At 34.1% G+C, this 19,465-nt stretch overlaps 3 protein-coding genes across 5 annotated transcripts; 2 read left to right on the top strand and 1 right to left on the bottom strand.

Moving 5' to 3' along the window:
* The first annotated feature begins 28 nt into the window (after positions 1–28).
* On the top strand, positions 29–3,877 carry LOC18051045 (transcription initiation factor IIF subunit alpha). Of its 2 annotated transcripts, none has more exons than XM_006449792.2 (10): positions 29–146; positions 246–424; positions 667–825; positions 1,244–1,389; positions 1,479–1,849; positions 2,124–2,239; positions 2,508–2,639; positions 2,838–3,059; positions 3,163–3,369; positions 3,532–3,877. In XM_006449792.2, exons 2-10 carry the CDS (start codon positions 254–256, stop codon positions 3,622–3,624), a joined length of 1,617 nt encoding a protein of 538 aa, XP_006449855.1. In that variant the 5' UTR covers positions 29–146; positions 246–253; the 3' UTR covers positions 3,625–3,877. The 2 variants fall into 2 exon arrangements, with proteins under 2 accessions (XP_006449855.1, XP_024047004.1); XM_024191236.1 differs by having other exon boundaries at positions 31–121.
* Positions 3,878–10,653: 6,776 nt separating this feature from the next.
* LOC18051042 (phosphatidate cytidylyltransferase 1) lies at positions 10,654–16,029 on the top strand. Of its 2 annotated transcripts, XM_006449789.2 has the most exons (12): positions 10,654–10,813; positions 11,649–11,786; positions 11,957–12,210; positions 12,330–12,481; positions 12,729–12,870; positions 13,281–13,437; positions 14,096–14,143; positions 14,246–14,320; positions 14,496–14,624; positions 14,736–14,792; positions 15,519–15,602; positions 15,701–16,029. In XM_006449789.2, the coding sequence occupies exons 2-12, from the start codon at positions 11,718–11,720 to the stop codon at positions 15,788–15,790; spliced, it is 1,257 nt and encodes a 418-aa protein (XP_006449852.1). In that variant the 5' UTR covers positions 10,654–10,813; positions 11,649–11,717; the 3' UTR covers positions 15,791–16,029. The 2 variants fall into 2 exon arrangements, with proteins under 2 accessions (XP_006449852.1, XP_024046980.1); XM_024191212.1 differs by lacking the exon at positions 14,096–14,143.
* Positions 16,030–16,393: 364 nt separating this feature from the next.
* On the bottom strand, positions 16,394–18,868 carry LOC18051041 (alkaline ceramidase). Its single transcript, XM_006449785.2, has 3 exons — positions 18,700–18,868; positions 17,599–17,938; positions 16,394–17,170 (listed from the first exon to the last, which is right to left on the bottom strand). The coding sequence occupies exons 2-3, from the start codon at positions 17,850–17,852 to the stop codon at positions 16,657–16,659; spliced, it is 768 nt and encodes a 255-aa protein (XP_006449848.1). The 5' UTR covers positions 17,853–17,938; positions 18,700–18,868; the 3' UTR covers positions 16,394–16,656.
* Between the last annotated feature and the right edge of the window lie 597 nt (positions 18,869–19,465).

The raw sequence follows: 19,465 nt of genomic DNA, 5'->3' as shown, positions 1-19,465 counted from the left end.
GGTGCCCAATATTATTTAAAAATTAAAACAATAATGACATCCAAAAAACAGAAGAACATGTTACTTTCGGAACCGAAACGAAGCGATTCGTAATCCTTGAATCGTCGTCAATTATCAAGTGGTCAGTCAAGGAAGCTTAATCAAACGTAAACAAAAATCCGTTCGAATTATTAATAAAAACTGCAAATAAACTAATTATCTTACCATGTCTGATTGAAACCCTAAAATTGTGTGTCGTTTTGAAGGGAAAGAGATGTCTTTTGATCTGCTGTTGAAGCCGCAGTGTAGCGGATGTGGATCGCAGGTGGATTTGTACGGAAGCAACTGCAAGCACATGACTCTGTGTTTGACATGTGGCAAAACCATGGCCGAGAACAAAGCCAAATGCTTCGATTGTGGAGCAATCGTCACTCGCTTGATTCGAGTTCGTTTTGTTCTATCGAATCCTTTTGGTTTATATTATAGTAGGTTCTAATTATGAACATATTCATGATCATTAATCTAGAGTTTTTGTTATTCTGTGGAAATAATAGGTTTATGGATTTTGTTATATTATGTTTTGACTTTTAAGCATAGTTTTTATTTTTCCAAATTATTTGGAAGTTGATTTATTTGTACCTTTATTGTTACTATTATTTTTAAATTCTGGGTTGTTTTGATTGTTAGGAATACAATGTACGGCCAAGTAATAGCAGCGACAAGAACTACTTCATTGGGAGATTTGTGAGTGGATTACCAAGTTTCTCAAAGAAGAAAAATGCCGAGAACAAGTGGACTCTTCATAAAGATGGATTACAAGGACGGCAAGTTACTGATACTTTGCGGGTATTACCACTTTTCTGATAATTGTTATAGAATTATGGCTAGAAGGTTGAAAATGAACTTATAATTAATGTCCACTCATACATTAGAAGAAGTTGAAGATGTTGATGTATCTTTTACTGCCGTTATTTTCTTTCAAATACATGTGATTGTTGCTTATCCAGTTGTCTGGAGCTCATATTATTCTGAAATTTAAATATGAAATACTTTTTGTAAACTTTATAAATATATATCATTGGTTGGCAACCCTTTTTTTGTGCACTAAAGAGGTTTCTTATATGGTGAATGAGAACTGATACTGCTTCTGTCACGTCTAAAACAATTTTTTCACCTCCCCTCTGAACTTTTTGCTTCAACTGCATAAAACATAATTTGGCCGTCAGCAAGTGTATTCTTATCAGCGTTTTTATGCATTATGCAGGAGAAGTACAAGAATAAGCCTTGGATGTTGGAGGATGAAACAGGCCAGGCTCAGTACCAGGGTCATCTTGAAGGCTCTCAATCAGCGACTTATTACCTGTTAGTGATGCATTCTAAGGAATTTGTTGCTATTCCAGCTGGTTCTTGGTATGCAAGTCCTATCCTACTTCTGGGAGATACTTGGTGTCTTTTGATGTAATCTCATTTGTGGTTATAATGAGTGTGACATGTTACAGGTATAACTTTAACAAAGTTGCGCAATATAAGCAACTCACGTTGGAGGAAGCAGAAGAGAAGATGAAGAACAGGAGGAAGACTGCAGATGGATATGAAAGATGGATGATGAAAGCTGCAAACAATGGAGCTGCTGCATTTGGTGAAGTGGAAAAGCCAGATGACAAGGAAAGTGCTGGGACTGGTGGGAGGGGACGTAGTAAAAAAAGTGGTGATGAGGATGAAGGTAATGTGTCTGATAGGGGAGAGGAAGATGAGGATGAGGAAGCAAAAAGGAAGAATAGACTTGGACTCAACAAAAGAGGTGAGGATGATGATGAAGAAGGCCCCAGGGGTGGTGATCTTGATTTGGACGAGGATGATGTTGAGAAAGGTGAGCGTTTGTTCTGTGTTTTTGTATTAACCTAATTAATACAACGAATAAGACTCCAAACTTGAGGATTGTGTTTCTTCGTTGTATTTACTTAGTGAGATGAGTAATGTTGCCATTTTCCTTTTGCAAAACCTACAGCGAATAAACTGTACCGCCTCCCTATTGTCCAAAATTCATACATGTGTATCGTCTGAAACAAGTTATATTTTCTGTTCTGGAAGAATTGCTGGGATTTTTTCATTCTTGATTCAGCACAAGATGTTTATTGGTTTAGGTGATGATTGGGAGCATGAGGAGATTTTCACTGATGATGATGAGGCTGTTGGTAATGATCCTGAGGAACGGGAAGATTTAGCTCCTGAAGTTCCTGCTCCTCCAGAAATTAAGCAGGTGTGAGAATGTACTTGCTGTTGCAGCATACAAATTTTTGGTCATCAATGGTCTATTTGCGATTGTCAATTCACAATGCTCAGTCTGGATTTAAGTCCACTTGTGGTAACTAGATTCAAAGCTTACGGAATTAGATGTGGATAACTGTTAATCTGCTTTTGTGCTTAAGTTAGTAGAATTCTGAGGGCCCTAACTTGAGTAATTTGTCGTATATAACTTCACAATGGGTGTATATCACCTAAAGCATCACTAATTATCCTTCTTCCAGGATGAAGAGGATGAGGATGAAGAGGAGGAGGGAGGACTGAGCAAATCTGGAAAAGAATTGAAAAAGCTGCTTGGGCGAGCTAATGGGCTGAATGAATCGGATGCAGAGGACGATGACGACGAAGACGATGATGTAAGCATTTTTGATAAGGATGCCAGGTCTTAGTAGATGCATTGAACATTTTAGAACAACTATGAAGGATGTTGTACCAACTGCATAAATGTTTGTCGTTCATTTTGCTGTGCAATGTTAATATTTTAATGAGGTTTTTATGGTAAAGATATGCCGAACTTTCCTTTGTATGATGGAACTTTTGTTTGGATTGTTCAGATGGAGGATGAAGTGGGTTTTTCTCCCATATTGGCTCCAAAGCATAAGGATACGCCTAAGAAGGAGGAACCTGCTGACAACAGTCCTGCCAAACCAGCACCTTCTGGATCTGGCCGCGCAACTCCATCTACTTCTAAATCAGCAAAGGGGAAGAGAAAATCTAATGGAGATGATGCAAGAGCACCTAGTGGTGCGCCTTTGAAGAAGGTCAAAACAGAAAATGTACGTTGCTACTTTCAGTCTTCTTGCTTCAATTGTTTCACTTAGGATGACACTTAATTAATTTTTTTTTTCAATTGCAATTTTGTAATTGTTTGGGGATCAGGAAACAAAATCTTCTGCCAGGGATGAAAATGTGTCAGCTTCAAAAAGCAGTGCACCTGCAAAAGGTGCATCATCATCAAGAACAGGGTCAACATCAGCTTCTGGTCCTGTCACCGCAGAAGAAATTAGGGCTGTATTATTGCAGCAGGCACCTGTCACCACACAGGATCTTGTTGCTAAGTTTAAACCGAGACTTAGATCGACCGAGGTATGTCCTTGTTTAACTGTATAGATATTTTTCATATTTATTAAGGGCTTTCGTTCACTCTCATGCTCTACCTTGTCGATGTTTGGGAAGAGTTATGAAATGCCAGCATGGATGGGAATACTAGACGTTGCTTTTTTATCACTAAAACTTTTATTGATGCAGGATCGGACGGCTTTCGCTGATATTCTGAAGAGAATTTCAAAGATACAGAAGACCAATGGACCAAGCAATTATGTTGTGTTGAGAGAGAAATGATGATTAGACGAAATATTAGGTGCTAAAATGACTGATGGTGGGTGATTCCTGTCTTCTTGTCTAGAAAAGGCAGAGAAGTGAGGTAGTGTAAGACACCACCGCTGACGGGATAATGATGATTGGTGAACAACTTGAAACTGTGCTTTGTGTGAACTGTCATTTGATCTATGCACAATAAAGTGTGTTTGAAACCTTTGATCTGTTCTATATTTTTCGCCCAGTCGTTTATATGGCCTCTCAATTGGACAATGAACACAATGTAATTTCTGTAATTCCTTTCCTGTCACTCAGTCAGATAAAAGAGACTTAGAGAACATTAGAAATATGATAGATATTCCAATAACAATCAAAGTCGACGGTTTCATAGTTTTGCATGTAATCCATGGTTACTTGTTATATACTAATACAATAACATTATTCCCCGCTATTAATCCATGTAGAAAAGCCCAAGCCTAACGAAAAATAAAATAAAACTAGACCGAAAGCGGGTTGAATCAGAGGGAGTTGTGGGCGGAACAGCAAAGGGGATTGCAGATCTCTTGGCTGTGGTGACTCTTGCGACCTCGGAACTTTGATGAGGCTGAGGCAAGACGTTCACGTGTAGCGTCAACCCGTTCTTGCAGTTGTCATATTTGCTGCTAGCGAAATAGCGAATCCCTTCCCCGTCAAGTGGGATGACATCTAAGCCGTCCGTATACATTCTAATGGGATTGCTCACGTCGCACGATTCATATTCTTCTTTGCTTTGGAGCTCAGCAATGCTTTCCTGCGCCGGGGAGTAGGCGAGCCCTGACCCCAAACACCCACAACACAGGCACAGCATCCCGCGAATATCATGCGAAAGTGAAATTAATAAAATCCCATGTAATTTCTATTAAAAATAAATTTAAAAACAAAAATACCATTGAAACCATGACATGACTCAATGAGTCACGTCACGTTGATTTAATTAGATGGGAACCAAGAAAATCAGAATAAAGTCATAAACAGAAGGAATTATAATTTTTATATCAAAACCCACTAATCACAAGTCAATGTCGTAGTTGCTTGAAGAAAAATTGACACTCGTATGCTCACTAAGAAAGCTAGGAATAGGATCCTTCAATATCAAAGAAAAATAAATTATAATAAAAATATTGTTTTGTATTTCAAATTTATTCTCCATTCGGTTGCCAAAAAAGGCAATGAAAGAAAATAATAATTACCGCTTACAAATTCTACCGGTTAAATTAGTTTCTGATAAAAGGAGTAGAAACTTCCAAGCATAGCAAAGAGAGAACTTAACAGATTTTGTCACCAGCCCTGAAGACTCTGCCGGCGGACCAAGAAGCCACGTCGGAAGACGAGTCCCATCCACGGTCTCCTCCGACAACGTGATGCACTTGGGCTGCAGCCCATTGCCCACCAAGGCCAAGGCTCAGTGCCACTGTCATAATCATTACCAAAGCCTTCACCATTTTCACTCCAACCATTATATTCTGTTGAAGATTGAATGAAAGAAATAGGCCAGCTTTTTTTTTTTTTTTTTTTTTTTTTTTAATTTTTACAGTCGTTTGCTTTAGTGCGAACTATACTAAAGTGACCAAGTCTTTTAAATTTCCAAGCAATTTCCTTTTCCAAACTTACTCAAAGATAGAAGAATGTTAGGTGAGTGGGGTTTGGCTACACCCACTCTTTTTCTTTTTTTTATTTAATTTAAAAATAATTCCTTGCTAAATCAATGAAATACGGTCACTGTGTCCGGCATCGCATTATTATGTAGGATTTAGATTTAGTGGGGTAACTTTTTTATTAATTCTTGAAAGATACAATTAGTATTTATTGAATAATAATATAAAATTAATTAAAATTTTAACCATATATTATTATACATGTATGTGTAATAAGAGACTACGAAGAATTAAGCACAGATCAACTTAACGTTAGATTCAAATACTATTATATAACCAGAACGAAAAGAAAAAAATACATTTGAAGGGACAAAGATGTTGGTTCTTCGAAAAGAGCAAGGCTTCAAAATTTCTCATAACATCTTTTTTTTTTTAAATTGAAATTATGTAAATAATAAAAAATAAATTAATTCATTTCTTATTTTGAATGAGAATTCAATTAAACACTTATATATGTTATATTCTTTTGACAAATTTTTTAGACCAATTCCATTTCATAATTTATATCTACATTTTAGACTGAATTGAAATATAATTTATTTTTTGAAAAAAGTTTAAAAATTTAGAATTATAAGGATTTAAACTATGTAATGAGAATTAAATAATATAAGATTTCAGGATTTGGAAGAATTTTGGAATTAAAAAATAAAAAAAAATGTTCGTTAAGGATGAAATTTGATGAGAAGTTGGTTAATTTTAATCTATATTTTATACGTTAAACTGCATGGATTTCCGAAAATAAAACTCGAAAATGGTGTTGTAAAGACTTTAGAAATTAGAATGATGTTCGAAAGCTCAAACTCCTTCGAAATCCGCGTGCCCAAAGATCATGTTCCGATCTTTTCTATTGAGCATACCAAATTGGAGCGTGGCCCACCATTTGTGTACATTATGTGAGCGTGCCATCGTCTAATCCCAACTTTACACCTATTATAATTTTAATCGTTTTTCATCACTCCACTGCATAAAGAACTTTAAAATTTTACACATTAACCTTGATATTCTTTATCTTCTTTCCTTTTAACGGGGGTTTTTTTTTTTTCAATAATTTACTATAGACATTAAAGTTTAAAGAATAACTTTAAAGTTTATGTTTGCGACCATCTAAGAGAATAAATATTAAATTTAGCGTATAAACTTCTATAATTGACTGGATGTTTGCGGATCAAAGAAAATAAATGGCAAATCAAAATTTCAGGAAGTGTTATTGCCATGAGCAAAATACAAACCAACCACTAGAGAGAATAAATTGTTACCGAAAAGCTTGTTCATTTAACTAGTCAGTTGATAAATAGATCATACCCATTTGCTTTGGCTGCTACAAACCAAAATAGAGGACCAAAAAAAAAAAAAAAAAAGTTACCCTCAAATATTAATGAAAATTCATCTATTTGTTTCACCATACCATCCATGCATTCGTTTTATTGACTTTTTACTATTTATAACATAAGCCATTTCTGTTTTAAATCTAAGGGAATAGAAATTATGCAGAAACTAAAAAGTTATTTATCCTTTTCAATAATTTCCTAAAAGGACAAAAGCATATTAATATAAAAAGTGATTATTGGGGAATTTTCGAGACAATTTAAGAAGTCAAATATTGTCACTCAATTATCATATGTGACCTTAGGAAATTATTATTAGGGTTATGGGGCCTATAAAGATGTCCGGTCAATGAAATTTTGACATATATCTCACCACACTATAACATGCTGACAAGTCTCAAAAGTAATACCCACCCACAATATTGCTCACTGTGTCCATTTGTTAATAGACTGACTACAAAAAAAATATTCGGGAATGAGAAAGACATGCAAAGTGCAATACTGCAATAGTTGGGAAAATAATATAAATCTAAAATCATCTCTAATTAACTTATCGATAAGAAAAATACAAAATAATTACGAATTGATTACACAATAGAACAACGTTTTAGGAACTCTAATCAAATGATAAACATCATAGTGGTTTAAGAATATTTGTATCCTTCATTCATTCATTGAATTCAGAATCGAATTCGAAGTATGAATGATAATATTTAGATAATTAGACATGCGTTGGCTATTGTTCATTGGGTGTAGCAAAATCCTTGAAAACGAAGAGGAAGAAGAGAAAGGGGGGTTTGGTATCTTCAAATTAAGTGTGCTGAAACCTGAAAGTAGCACAATCTTTTTGATAACGGTAATAAAAAAAAGAAAAAGAAAAAAAAAAACAGCTCTATTTCTTCTCTGCAACTCCTTTTCAATTAAATTAATATATATATATATATATATATATATATGATCATTTTACAAATTCATTTATTTACTTTGCTTTGAGCTTTCATTTTATTTCAGCAAAAACTTGTATATTGATTAGTTTGGTCGATCGCATGAATCGAGCGAACCATGCATTATTGCGTTAATGCTAGTTATCTTCAAGCAATTAAAGAAACCCTCTTGCATTTTTAATTATTCTTGTGACATCTCAAATTTGTTATCTCAAAATATTATCTCAAATAATTTTATATTCAATTAATTGATAAAATAATATAATTAATTGATAAAATAATATAATTAATTTACTTAAATCTAACAGAGTATTATCAATCCTTTAATTAATGAATATAATATATGTAAAATTTGAAATTAAAATTTAAAAATTTTATTATTACATTTAATTATTCATCATTGTCTTTTATTTTCACGTATATAATTATTTATTAGAATAACGTCAAAGTCTTCCACTTTAACTCCCAAAATACAGATACCAATAGGCCTTTGGTCCAGTGGGAGAGCCCTTGCACTTAGAATAATGAGTGCAAAGATTCGAGCCTCCATAAAAGCATTTATGGGGCTTATTTACAATCCTTCCTCAATTATCACATAATTGAGTGGAGCCAGTCTATTCCTCACGAAATGTGAGTAGAGTGGACAGCCCTCGAATATTTGAGAGGGTTTGAAGAATTTGGGCAGAGTGGACAACCCTCGAATATTTGAGAGGGTTTGAAGAATTTGGACAGCGCTTCAGAGGAGTACATGCCACGATGAATGTCCCAATTGTAGAATCTGTGTGTAAATATTAATTGTAATACCTACAATACTGTATAAACAATATTAAAAAAAAAAAAAAAAAAAACTCCCAAAATAGAGATGGATCAGAATTCACACATATTTATTGATTGGAAACTTCATGTCTCCCAATGTGCGCACAAAATTTTCTGACATCTTCTTTAGATCCCGCGATTACCCACTACCTCCTCAATCATAATAATAAATTAACCAGTCTATCAATTACTGGTTTGTAAAATTAATTCCTTTTCTGTCTGCTCCTACCACTTTAACAATGCTATATATTAAATAAAATATTAAAGCACAAAATTCAAAAAGAAATATTAGCCTTTTTTGGCTTAATTTATTAATATTAACATTAAATCTGCAATTAGATTTCAAAATTTAAGATAAATTGCCAAATTGGTACGATGTTCAAATTCAACCAGACCAAATATAATCAAAAGTTAGATTCCGTTTGAAAACTAAGGTTCAAACGTTATAAACAGCTAATTTTAAAAGTTTTGCCTAGAATAATGTTTGATAAGTTTTTAAAAGTTGCTTATTTCATAAGTTTTTCTATTTTATCAATAATTTTAAAAAGTAGGAAAGAATTTATTTTTTTATCATTAGTTTATTAAATATTCCATCATACTTTTTAATAAAAAGACAATTATATCTTATTTTTCATAAACCATAATATATAAATAAAATGTAATTTAGACTTTTTTATTTTGATCATTATATAATAAACAACACTTTTGTAATAGAATTTATTAAATCTACGTACTCTATTATTTTTTTTTATCAACAATTTATTTTATTTACAGAAATAATTTAATTCATTAACCTCCATAATTTCTAAACTGGCCCTTAAAAGATGCTAGACAATATTTTAGCCGCCCCAAAGAAAGTGAAGCATCTAATCCCCCAATACCCAGCAAAGAATATTTAGTATTATAATACACGACACGTCGACACCCTTCGTGTGCGTCATTTTCATGCTAAATTATTAATATTTGGAATTTGGATTCTGCTAAGATCTGATCAATAATTCTTCTCTAATTGTGTGACAATTATTTAACACGAGTTTGCCAGCAGTAGCACCAAAACTCAAAACAATTTTTGTGCAAGGATAAATATCATCTGAAGAGATTAAGGAAAAATATCATCTGACAATTATTTAACCCTAATTTCTAAACTTCCAATTTTTATAGTATATTTCTTATATTAATAATGCGATTGAGTTTAATTAAAAATAGAAATCGTAAGAGTGGAAAATACAAAACTCTTTATCTCCAGGTCTGGGGAACGAAACGAGACGAAGGGAAGAGACAAAAATGTGACAAAATGCAAAAACTGGTAATGGGATTTCAGTGATATTTACAGAAAAGCCAGGGGCTGAAAAGTTAATACGCACAATTCTTTAAAACGGGAAAAACTTTATGTTTGCTCCACGTGGTACTAGTCCACGGCTAAAATAATAATAATAATAATAATAATCTAAAAGAGAAGAAATGAAGCGTGAAATTGACGAGTAGTACTTCTCTCGCTAGGCAACACAACAGAATAACTTTTCCTCAACCTATTGTTTTCTCAACAAAATTAACAAATCACTCCACATACTTAAAAGTAAATAAATAAATTGTTGTCTAAATTTTTCAGTCACTTATCAGTCCATATATTATTCTTTAAAAATATAAATAAACGTTGTCTAAAATTGTCGGTCACTTATCTGAAATTCGACATTTTCATTCTAACTTCGTCCACAATAAAACAAATTTTCATTTGAAAAATTAAAATGAGAGGTTGAAATTATATGGAGATTATTTTTTTCTCAAAAAATAATAAAATATTTAGAATGTAAAATTTGTTTCTTAAATGACATCGCACCAATCAATGATTAGCATTTGTTTGGTAATATTTTATTTTTTAGATCATCATTAATTAATGAGATAATTTTATACTATCAATAAAATAAATTACACGTCATGTGCCACATTATTTTGAGATACAAACTTTGTATCTCCACTTTATAAACATATCATTACTCTTATATAATAATGAGATAAATACCAAAATTCATTTGAGATTAAGGTTGAAATACAAAAAAATATATTGTTTGATAGATTTTAATAGATGCTTATTTTATAGTTATGTTGATAGTAATTTCTTGAAAGTAGATAGAGAGTTACTTTTTTTTAAAGTGAGCGACTGATAAAAATAGAAATTTGGCAATAAAAATGTGGACCTGTTTGTCACATTGATAAAATAAGGGAACAATTTGATGATTACCCAAATATTTTAACTTCTTGTAGTCCACAAAATCAGTAACGAAAACGAAACACTCGCTTTGCTTGGCTTCCTCATCATCATCCTCTCTTATTATTATTGTTATTCTTCTCTCTGGACTCTCAACTATCGGCGCCTGCTTTATTTATCCGGGCCTTGGGTTTCTCTCTCACTGCCACCGAAACTAAAAGCACACAGGTTTCAATCTTCCTCTTCGACTACTTTCTTTCTTCCGTTTTCATTCATTTTATGTATTAACTGTTTATTTATCATTCTCATTTACATTATCGATCTTTCGATAAGGTCTGCTCTGATTGAGATTCGAGTGTGAGCGTTGTTTGGATTCTGTTTGGGTTTGAATTTTGGAGTGTTTTATGATTTACTTTTTAATTATGATGTAGAAAGTTCTTTTCTTTTTCTTCTTTTTTTTATTTTTATGTGTTTTTTTTTTTCGTTTTATTTCGATTTAGTTTTGCTCGTTTTGATGTCTGTAAAGTGTATCTAAAGCTGCTAAACTTAAGCTGGCAATTACTTTTGAAAATTTTTTCAGGACTTCATTGTCATTAGAGCTTTGAATCTGATTACAAGCAGAGTAGCTTTATGAGGTTTTGTGTGGTCTAATCAGTAGTAACCTGTTTAGTCATTAGTGTTTCTTTTGCTGAAAATGGGGTTCAGTTTTTGGGTGAATACTGAATAGTTGGTAAGCTTGAACTTTGGTGGTTCAAGAGGATATGTGGCTGGATGAGGACCTTGCCTTTTAATTTCCCCTCACATTTTCAAATTTTAAGTATATCGAGGAGGGAAATTCCCACCCTAATGCTGGATTTCGTTCTTAGCTTTGGCAAGTAATCATCATGGCGATTTGGCTTTACTCGCCCTCAGAGTTTTTTTTTTTTTTTTTTTTGGGAATAATGTCGAGAATGATTATGAATATTTAGTTATCCATTTGTTTTGGTTATATTTTGTTTATTGTTCTCAAATATTTTATGAGATGCCACATAGAAGATTAATGCCCTGTGGTATGATGTGCCAGGTACTGATTTTTCTGCTCCACCCATATGTGTTCTCTTTTACCAATTAAGTAAAAGTTAATTGAAGAGACATGCAAAGTGAGAATAATACTAGTGCCCCAACAACACCTCGACTTCGGCATCGAAGGCGTTCAAATGAGGTTTGTTTATTGTTTTGGTATATTGTTTTTTGAGTAATTTTAATCTATTGTCAATCACTATGAAATTTGCCTCAAAATTTATTCCATATGAAAAGGCCGACCAATTTTTTGATTTTTAGTTTGATTTTGTTAACTACATATATATAAATATTTTCCAACTGGGTTTTCAGGCTATTCCAGATGCTACCAAAGCAAATGGAAGCCATTTGCTTGTTCACGACCGGAACAAGTACAAGTCCTTTCTGGTACGTGCTTACTCAACTGTTTGGATGATTGCGGGTTTCGTATTAATTGTCTACATGGGTCATCTCTATATTACTGCAATGGTGGTTGTAATCCAAATCTTTATGGCAAGAGAGTTGTTCAACCTATTGAGGAAAGCGCATGAGGAAAGGGATCTCCCTGGATTCAGGATGCTAAATTGGTAAGAATTCTGGATTAATGCTCATTTACCAATTTTAATTTGTTTTTCCTGGGAAAGAATAGCTACAAGATATTAACATGTCCCATTTTGATATACTCATTTTTAATTTCTGTGCTTAGGCATTTCTTCTTCACTGCAATGCTATTTGTATATGGCCGCATTCTCAGTCAACGGCTTGTCAATACCGTAACTTCAGACAAATTTTTATATCAGTTTGTGAGCAGCCTTATCAAGTATCATATGGTTATTTGTTATTTCTTATATATTTCAGGTTGGTAACAGCAGTACTTTTATCCTTTAGCACATGGTTTGAGTAATTTAAATGATAAGCACCTTTCCCCCTCCAAATTTCATTGAAAAATAGTTTTTATTTGTATGGTGCATGCTTTTATGTTCACCACAAAAATTATGATCAATAAGCCGAAGGGTTGTCTTATTCCTATACATGGTGTATTTACTTGACATTTTTTTTTTCTTATGATGCATGGTTTCTGATATGAATGCTTTCTCTTATTTAGGTTTTGTTTGGTTCATTCTGACATTAAAGAAGAAGATGTACAAGTATCAATTTAGCCAGTACGCATGGACGCACATGATTCTGATTGTGGTGTTTGCACAGTCTTCCTTCACTGTTGCCAGCATTTTTGAAGGAATTTTCTGGTAACTCAACTGCATCATTGGTTTAATAAGTGCAGCCTCCCTTATTTTCTTATTTTATGACCCTTATACTGGAAAGCTTCTCTTTCTCTTCCGGAAAAATTGAATCTACATATAGGGGGACTTGTGCATCCTGATGTTTGATATTCAATTGTGGTTTAATCACGATTTCTGGGATGAAAAATACATGACTGATGTTAGGGGATTAATGTTCAAATACATGAATAGTTCTGCAAGATGCATCTAAGGAACATTAGTTCTGTATTTGCTGCTTCATACTAGTGTTTGTTCTCTGATTGGTGTCATGCCCTGTAGACTTCTCTCTATATTAGATTCTCAGTGTGACTTGATTTTCTAGCTTCTGAGTTCTATGCTGTTTCTTTTTGTTGACCAATGGAGAAATATCATTGCAGGTTTCTTCTTCCAGCTTCGCTGATTGTTATCAATGACATTGCTGCTTATATATTTGGTTTCTTCTTTGGAAGAACCCCGTTGATCAAGTTGTCTCCAAAGAAAACATGGGAGGGTTTCATCGGCGCATCTGTTGCTACTATCACATCTGCATTTGTGGTGAGCATGGTGTTTCCCTACTTGTACTGACGATATGATATTTCATTCTTTTATATTTATTTGAACCACAGTATATTAGAGGAAGTCTTTTTTTCTGCGAGATATCACCAAGTGATTAAGTTGGCTGTGAGAATTTTGATTGTGGCACCATCTCTGGTAACAGTCAATTGTAATATTTCTGCAACGTTTTCTGATAATCTTATGTGCCACTGGTTTGTATTTTCCCACTTTAACTTTTGTCCAAGTCTGTAGCAGCGTACAGGAATTTAATTTCTGGAATGTGTTGTCATATTGTCAGTTGCATGCCACTTCCTAATGTCAGTTAACTTAAAATGGATTGAAACTTATTAAGTAATGTCAAGAGGATCTTTCTACCATCTTCTACGCTGGGAAAACTTCCTCATTCTTCAAGTGTAGGGTGCATCCTAGGTAAATTTTATATGCCCGAGCATTTGACTTACTACCTTAATTCATCTCATCACCATGTAATGTACTGATTCACACTTAAACTTTCTGTTGCATACTTTGATGCATAACTGCTTTCTGTTTTAGAAAAAACCTATTTTGCCTTTTAAGAAAATTTATAAAAGTTTTTGTACTGTTCACCCGTTTGACATATAGTTCATATATCTCTATTCTACGTGAACTTCCTTTGCAGCTTGCAAATATCATGGGTCGTTTTCAGTGGCTAACATGTCCACGAAAGGTAAGACATTTGGTTGAATTGTCAACTGATGTTTGAAGAGGCACATCAGTTAACTTTTTGAAGAAATTTATGGCTACATTTGATGAGGCTTTTCACACGCAGGATTTAGCAACTGGTTGGCTTCACTGTGATCCAGGTCCATTGTTTAAGCCGGAGTCTTTTCCTCTACCTGGATGGGTGAGTAAGCTGATACTAGTTAGATCTGAACTTATATCCCATGCGGGTTACATAACTTATACTTGTTCAGCAAATAAAGTTCATGCCTGCATCAAATTGAGTTCTCACTCTTGAATCTACATTAGATTATTATGTGTTAGAATAATAATGTGTCATTAATTGTTTCCTTGTGCAGCTTCCTTGGAAAGAAATCACTATTCTTCCTGTTCAGTGGCATGCCCTTTGCCTTGGTTTATTTGCATCAATAATAGCACCTTTTGGAGGCTTTTTTGCTAGTGGTTTTAAACGAGCTTTCAAAATCAAGGTGCAGTCTCAATAATATTCTGAAGTAATCGAGATATTTATATTATATACCTTCTTTGTAGATAATGGTATATTTTACTATCTTTTCTGTTTTAATGTCTTTTTCTTTCAGGATTTTGGTGATAGTATTCCTGGACATGGTGGGATCACTGATAGAATGGATTGCCAGGTAAAATGTGATGAATTTGAAGTGTTTGAGATAATAGTTCATTTGCTGTTTGAAGAGTTTTTACATTTAGGTTTGAGATATCAGCCTTCTGACTTTTTGATATCTATTCGGGAAAAAGAATATGCAAAATTAGAAGTGGAAGTATTTTTTCAGTATTTTTTTTTTTTTTCTGATTATTGGATTGCATGCGGTCACTTGGTCCCAATTGTATATCATAGTATTATGTGAAACACATATTTTGGTTTTTATGTCAACAATGTAGGTGTTAACTGATACTGTCATTGTTTGGTGATTCGGCATGGTTGTCCTATTCTCTTGTGGTATCAGTTGTGCATAGTGTGGAAATGAGCAGATTTAGTTGTTATTTTCCTGTGTAAAAAATGTAACTGAGCACTCATGGAACCATTGAAAGGCAAAACTGTCATTTTGCACTCATGTAGTCTTTTTGATGTTGATATCATTGTGGTTTTGGAATTGTGTCTTCCAGCTGCTGCTTTCATGAACACTTGATCAACTGTTATTGATGTAAACTGCTTTACCATGTTTAATTTATTACATAAAGCACCTTTTTAAAAACATTTATTATAAAAAACTGCAATGCATGTTCATGTACAGTTTAGTGAACCACCTCAAGATTTTCATGTTCTTTGGTCCTGGTATCTAATTCTGTGGAGAATTGCAGCTTTATATGTCTACTGCTCCTTTTAACACACTCTTTTAATGTAGATGGTGATGGCCGTATTTGCATACATCTATCATCAGTCCTTTATTGTTCCTCAAAGCTTCAGGGTTGAAATGATATTGGAGCAGGTAAATTTTCGTATTTCGCATTTGTGATTGTGCCTATTGTTGTGTATTTGAATTTCAGTCCATAAGGAAAGAATATATTCGATTGTTTCTCGTTGTAGATACTGACGACTCTTACATACGAGGAGCAGAAAGCTCTATACATGAAGCTTGGTGAAATCTTGCAGGAGAGGCTATTTGGACAATCATAGATCAATGCTAAAAGAAGATCCTGTATATGTTGTGTTTTCCCATTTTTTTTATTAGAATATATTTAGGTGGAGGAAGTTTTAGTTTGCACACTGTATAGTGTATTTTAGTCAATTAATACGCATAAACTGCCAGAAAATTGTTGTACCGCTTGTCACCTTTCGTGCGTCTATTATTTGCCCGTTTTGTTGGGCAGAATACATGATTTATAACAAGAGCACTAAACTTTCGTTGATTTTAATTTGATTCCGGAAAATTTCTGGGTATATTTAGGAATCGTATGGGTTAATTAATGATCGAATAATATGAAAGGGAGTGACATCATGATGTCAAGCTGTCTTGAGGCAAGCCTCGTGTTACCATTGTAATCTAACGTTTCTAGGTCTTTTGGGGTAAATGATTCCAAGGGTTGAAAAAAGGAGTGGAAAGTTTAGTTAATCAGTTGCTTCATTAGACATTGAAATTACCAAACCAGTGTATAAATTTCAAGGACATGTTGACGAAGCGGCTACCACAAGTTTCACAGATTTCAAATCGACAATGGAATACGCACACGTGCAATGAAAGTTTCAGTTCATCCAAACAAAAACAACATAAATCTAGCAAAATCAACACTTAGGATTCCCGTGAGTTTAATAAGCAAATCCATCGAGCATTGTACTCTTCTTTAACCGAAAAAACAACCTACTGTCCAGATATATTGAATCTAATCTGGTAGTCCAACTAAAAAATTAACAACCAATATGATACAAGTCCTACTTTCATAATGAAATAAATTCATATCCTCAATTTTCTTGCCGGCCAAAAAGTTTCGGGTACCTTCAATAACAACAAAAAGTATACTCTCAACGATTCATTCTCACTTCTATCACTGGGATTTCGGTTTCTCAATCTTCACATACGGCAAAATCCCCATTAGATAGACCACTCTTGGAGCCCATCCTCGTTGCTGGGCACGGCAAAACATCAAGAATGTGTTTGCAAAATAAGAATTGAATCCCATGAAAACATGCCATAAGGCGTGACCCTGAGGGTTTACAGGCCAACCAGATACCTCTTCACAGAAGAGGCGATCCCCCAACCAGCACAAACTACCAAGGAAAATGGAGACTACATACATTTTTGCGAGCAGTTTAGCAGCAGCATCTTGGGTGTGAATGTAATACTTGTACATGCGAGGAATGCAGAGGAGGCAAAGGATCACATAATGCAACTTAAAGCCAATGCCAAAATGTACCACTGAATGGACAACTGCAAACACAGCACCATAGAGAAAGAGGAAAGTGGGCATTGTACTGCGGTAGTGCCAATCTGGCGAGTACAGGATATACATATATAAAAGCATCTCCCATACCATAGGGGTTTCATCACTCTGTTGTTGCCTGGAAACGCAGTCCAAAAACAGCATTTAGGTGTAGATCTCAATGATGGATAATCATCTAAATCAAAGACATGAGACAAAATTGACTTCAATTTTATGGACATTCTGCCAGATACTATCAAGAGGCAGGAAAGATCAGTAAAGTGTTTTGTGCCATATGCATGTATCTGTGTGTGCTATAGGGACTTACAGTATAACTACTCTACACAGGCTTGCATGCCTAATGCATGGTTCTGTACCGTTGAAACTTAAAACAGTACATATCCCGAGGTTAGCAAATGTCTCAGATTTCAAATTCTTTAATCACAAACTCATTAAGGTACTTCTATCAACATGGCATTGTTTTTGTTACACAAGACAGCTACTACATGAAAGAAACAATACACACAACCATTCAGAAATGAAGAATGAAAGATTAGTGATACTTACACACGCTGCAATGTGGCGTGGTACAACATGCTTCCCATGGCAAGTATCATATTAGATATATGAAGAACACTAAATCTCTTCTCAAAACGTTGTCTCAAGGCATTTATAAGACCAATGAGTGCCAAAAGAATGGTTGGGATATTCGATAAGGTGTTATAAAATTCTGCAATGTATGAGGAGTAGGCATAATTCTTCTCACAGCACTCAATGGTAGATGTGACAGGACCCCAAAAACTTGATATTCCATCAGCCATTCTCCAATATGTATGAAAAAAACGTAAGTATATCAAACCGAATCTCTCAAGCTAGGATGTCTTAGAGGTTAAAGAAAACAATGTGCCTGCAAGGACACACAAAAATGTCAGCCAAACAATATCTTTAATTATAATATATGTATGGTCAATAACCTTATTAAAGCAAAAACAAATTCAGGCAGTACTTTACAGTTGCAAGCAATAAAATCCCCGAAAGTTATAAGTAACAACTACATTTGCAAAAAAGCCACTAATCCATTTGGCACCAATCACAAAAGTTCTCAACACAAAACAAGGTAAATAAAATTACTGAAGACCAACTATAAACTTTAAGTTCATTTATCAAACCATCAAGTAACCTCATAAGTGACCCATCGCTTTACATTTTTAAATTTGCTAGCACATAGACGTTAAGGCATTATCAATTTTTACTTGACATAAAAATTACACAAGGAATGTATGACATTCAATAACTTTGTATGGTACTTTCAGAAATCAAAAATCGATTCCCACAGATTACCAAATAGCTACAAAGAAATTAATCAAAAACATCAAAACTCAGCAAATCAAAGATAAAAACAAAATGAGGATGCCCATCACAACAGACAGTAATAAAATCCCATCTAGAGTATAAAATCCGTTAAATAACTGCAAGATCGACTCTGAATTGAACCATTGCCCTTGATTTACAAAACCCGCGTACAAAATTGTAAATTTAATGATGGGACAAGCAAAACATTACAATAATAACAAATTAAAAAAAAAGAAAAAAAAAACTAGAGTCCAACGAAGAAACATAAACGTAGATAATAATAAGTTGGTAACTATTAAAATTCCAAAACCGAACCTTGTACGATGGAAGAGATATCATTGTTACTTGCTTTGGCTTTAATTTAATCTCTCTTACGGTGTCTCTCTAATCTTAAAAAGAAACGAATTCTCTTTTGGGCAATCGAGCAACGAGAAAGACATACACCACTTGGCTTTTGTTTATTTTGACCTTCTGTCTTCCTCTTTGGGGCGAAACCGCAACACCGCATCAATGAAGGGCAGTTTTGACATTTTGCTGGTCATAACCGACAATTAACTCCAACTCATATGAGCGAACAAAAGTAACAAAAAGTTGTCCCGCTTGAGGTGACAAAATGTCACAACTGGGCTTAGACGGCCCATTTCAGATCGTATTGGGTCTTGATTTTGGGCTAACCCAAGGGTAACTCCTCATAACTCACAACAGTTATCTGAATGCACCTCATGGCCCTCCGTTTCTACGAACACCCATCCTCTCTCTCTCTCTCTCTCTGTGGAATAAAATTTAGTTTCGGCCTTTTGGGATCTCAATTTTAACGACCTGTTGTTTGTATTAGTAGGAGCGGCCAGCGGCCACTTTGCCGGAACTGAACATGTTCCTTTCTGATTCAAATTGAATCTGAAAATCGTCACTCTTATTTTGTAATTGAGGAGATTACACTTTTAATCATCAATTAGTATCAAGTAGTTATAACCATGTTTGATATTGAAGTTGGATAGTTATAATTTAAAAATAACAGTGGTAGAGTGTATAGTAAACACTAATTGCTGTATTTTAAAAGATACGTTGATTTGATTTTCCA

Source organism: Citrus clementina, unplaced genomic scaffold, assembly GCF_000493195.1.
Source record: "Citrus clementina cultivar Clemenules unplaced genomic scaffold, Citrus_clementina_v1.0 scaffold_2, whole genome shotgun sequence".
Lineage (NCBI taxonomy): Eukaryota > Viridiplantae > Streptophyta > Magnoliopsida > Sapindales > Rutaceae > Citrus > Citrus x clementina.
This window is presented reverse-complemented; position numbering and strand designations above follow the sequence as displayed.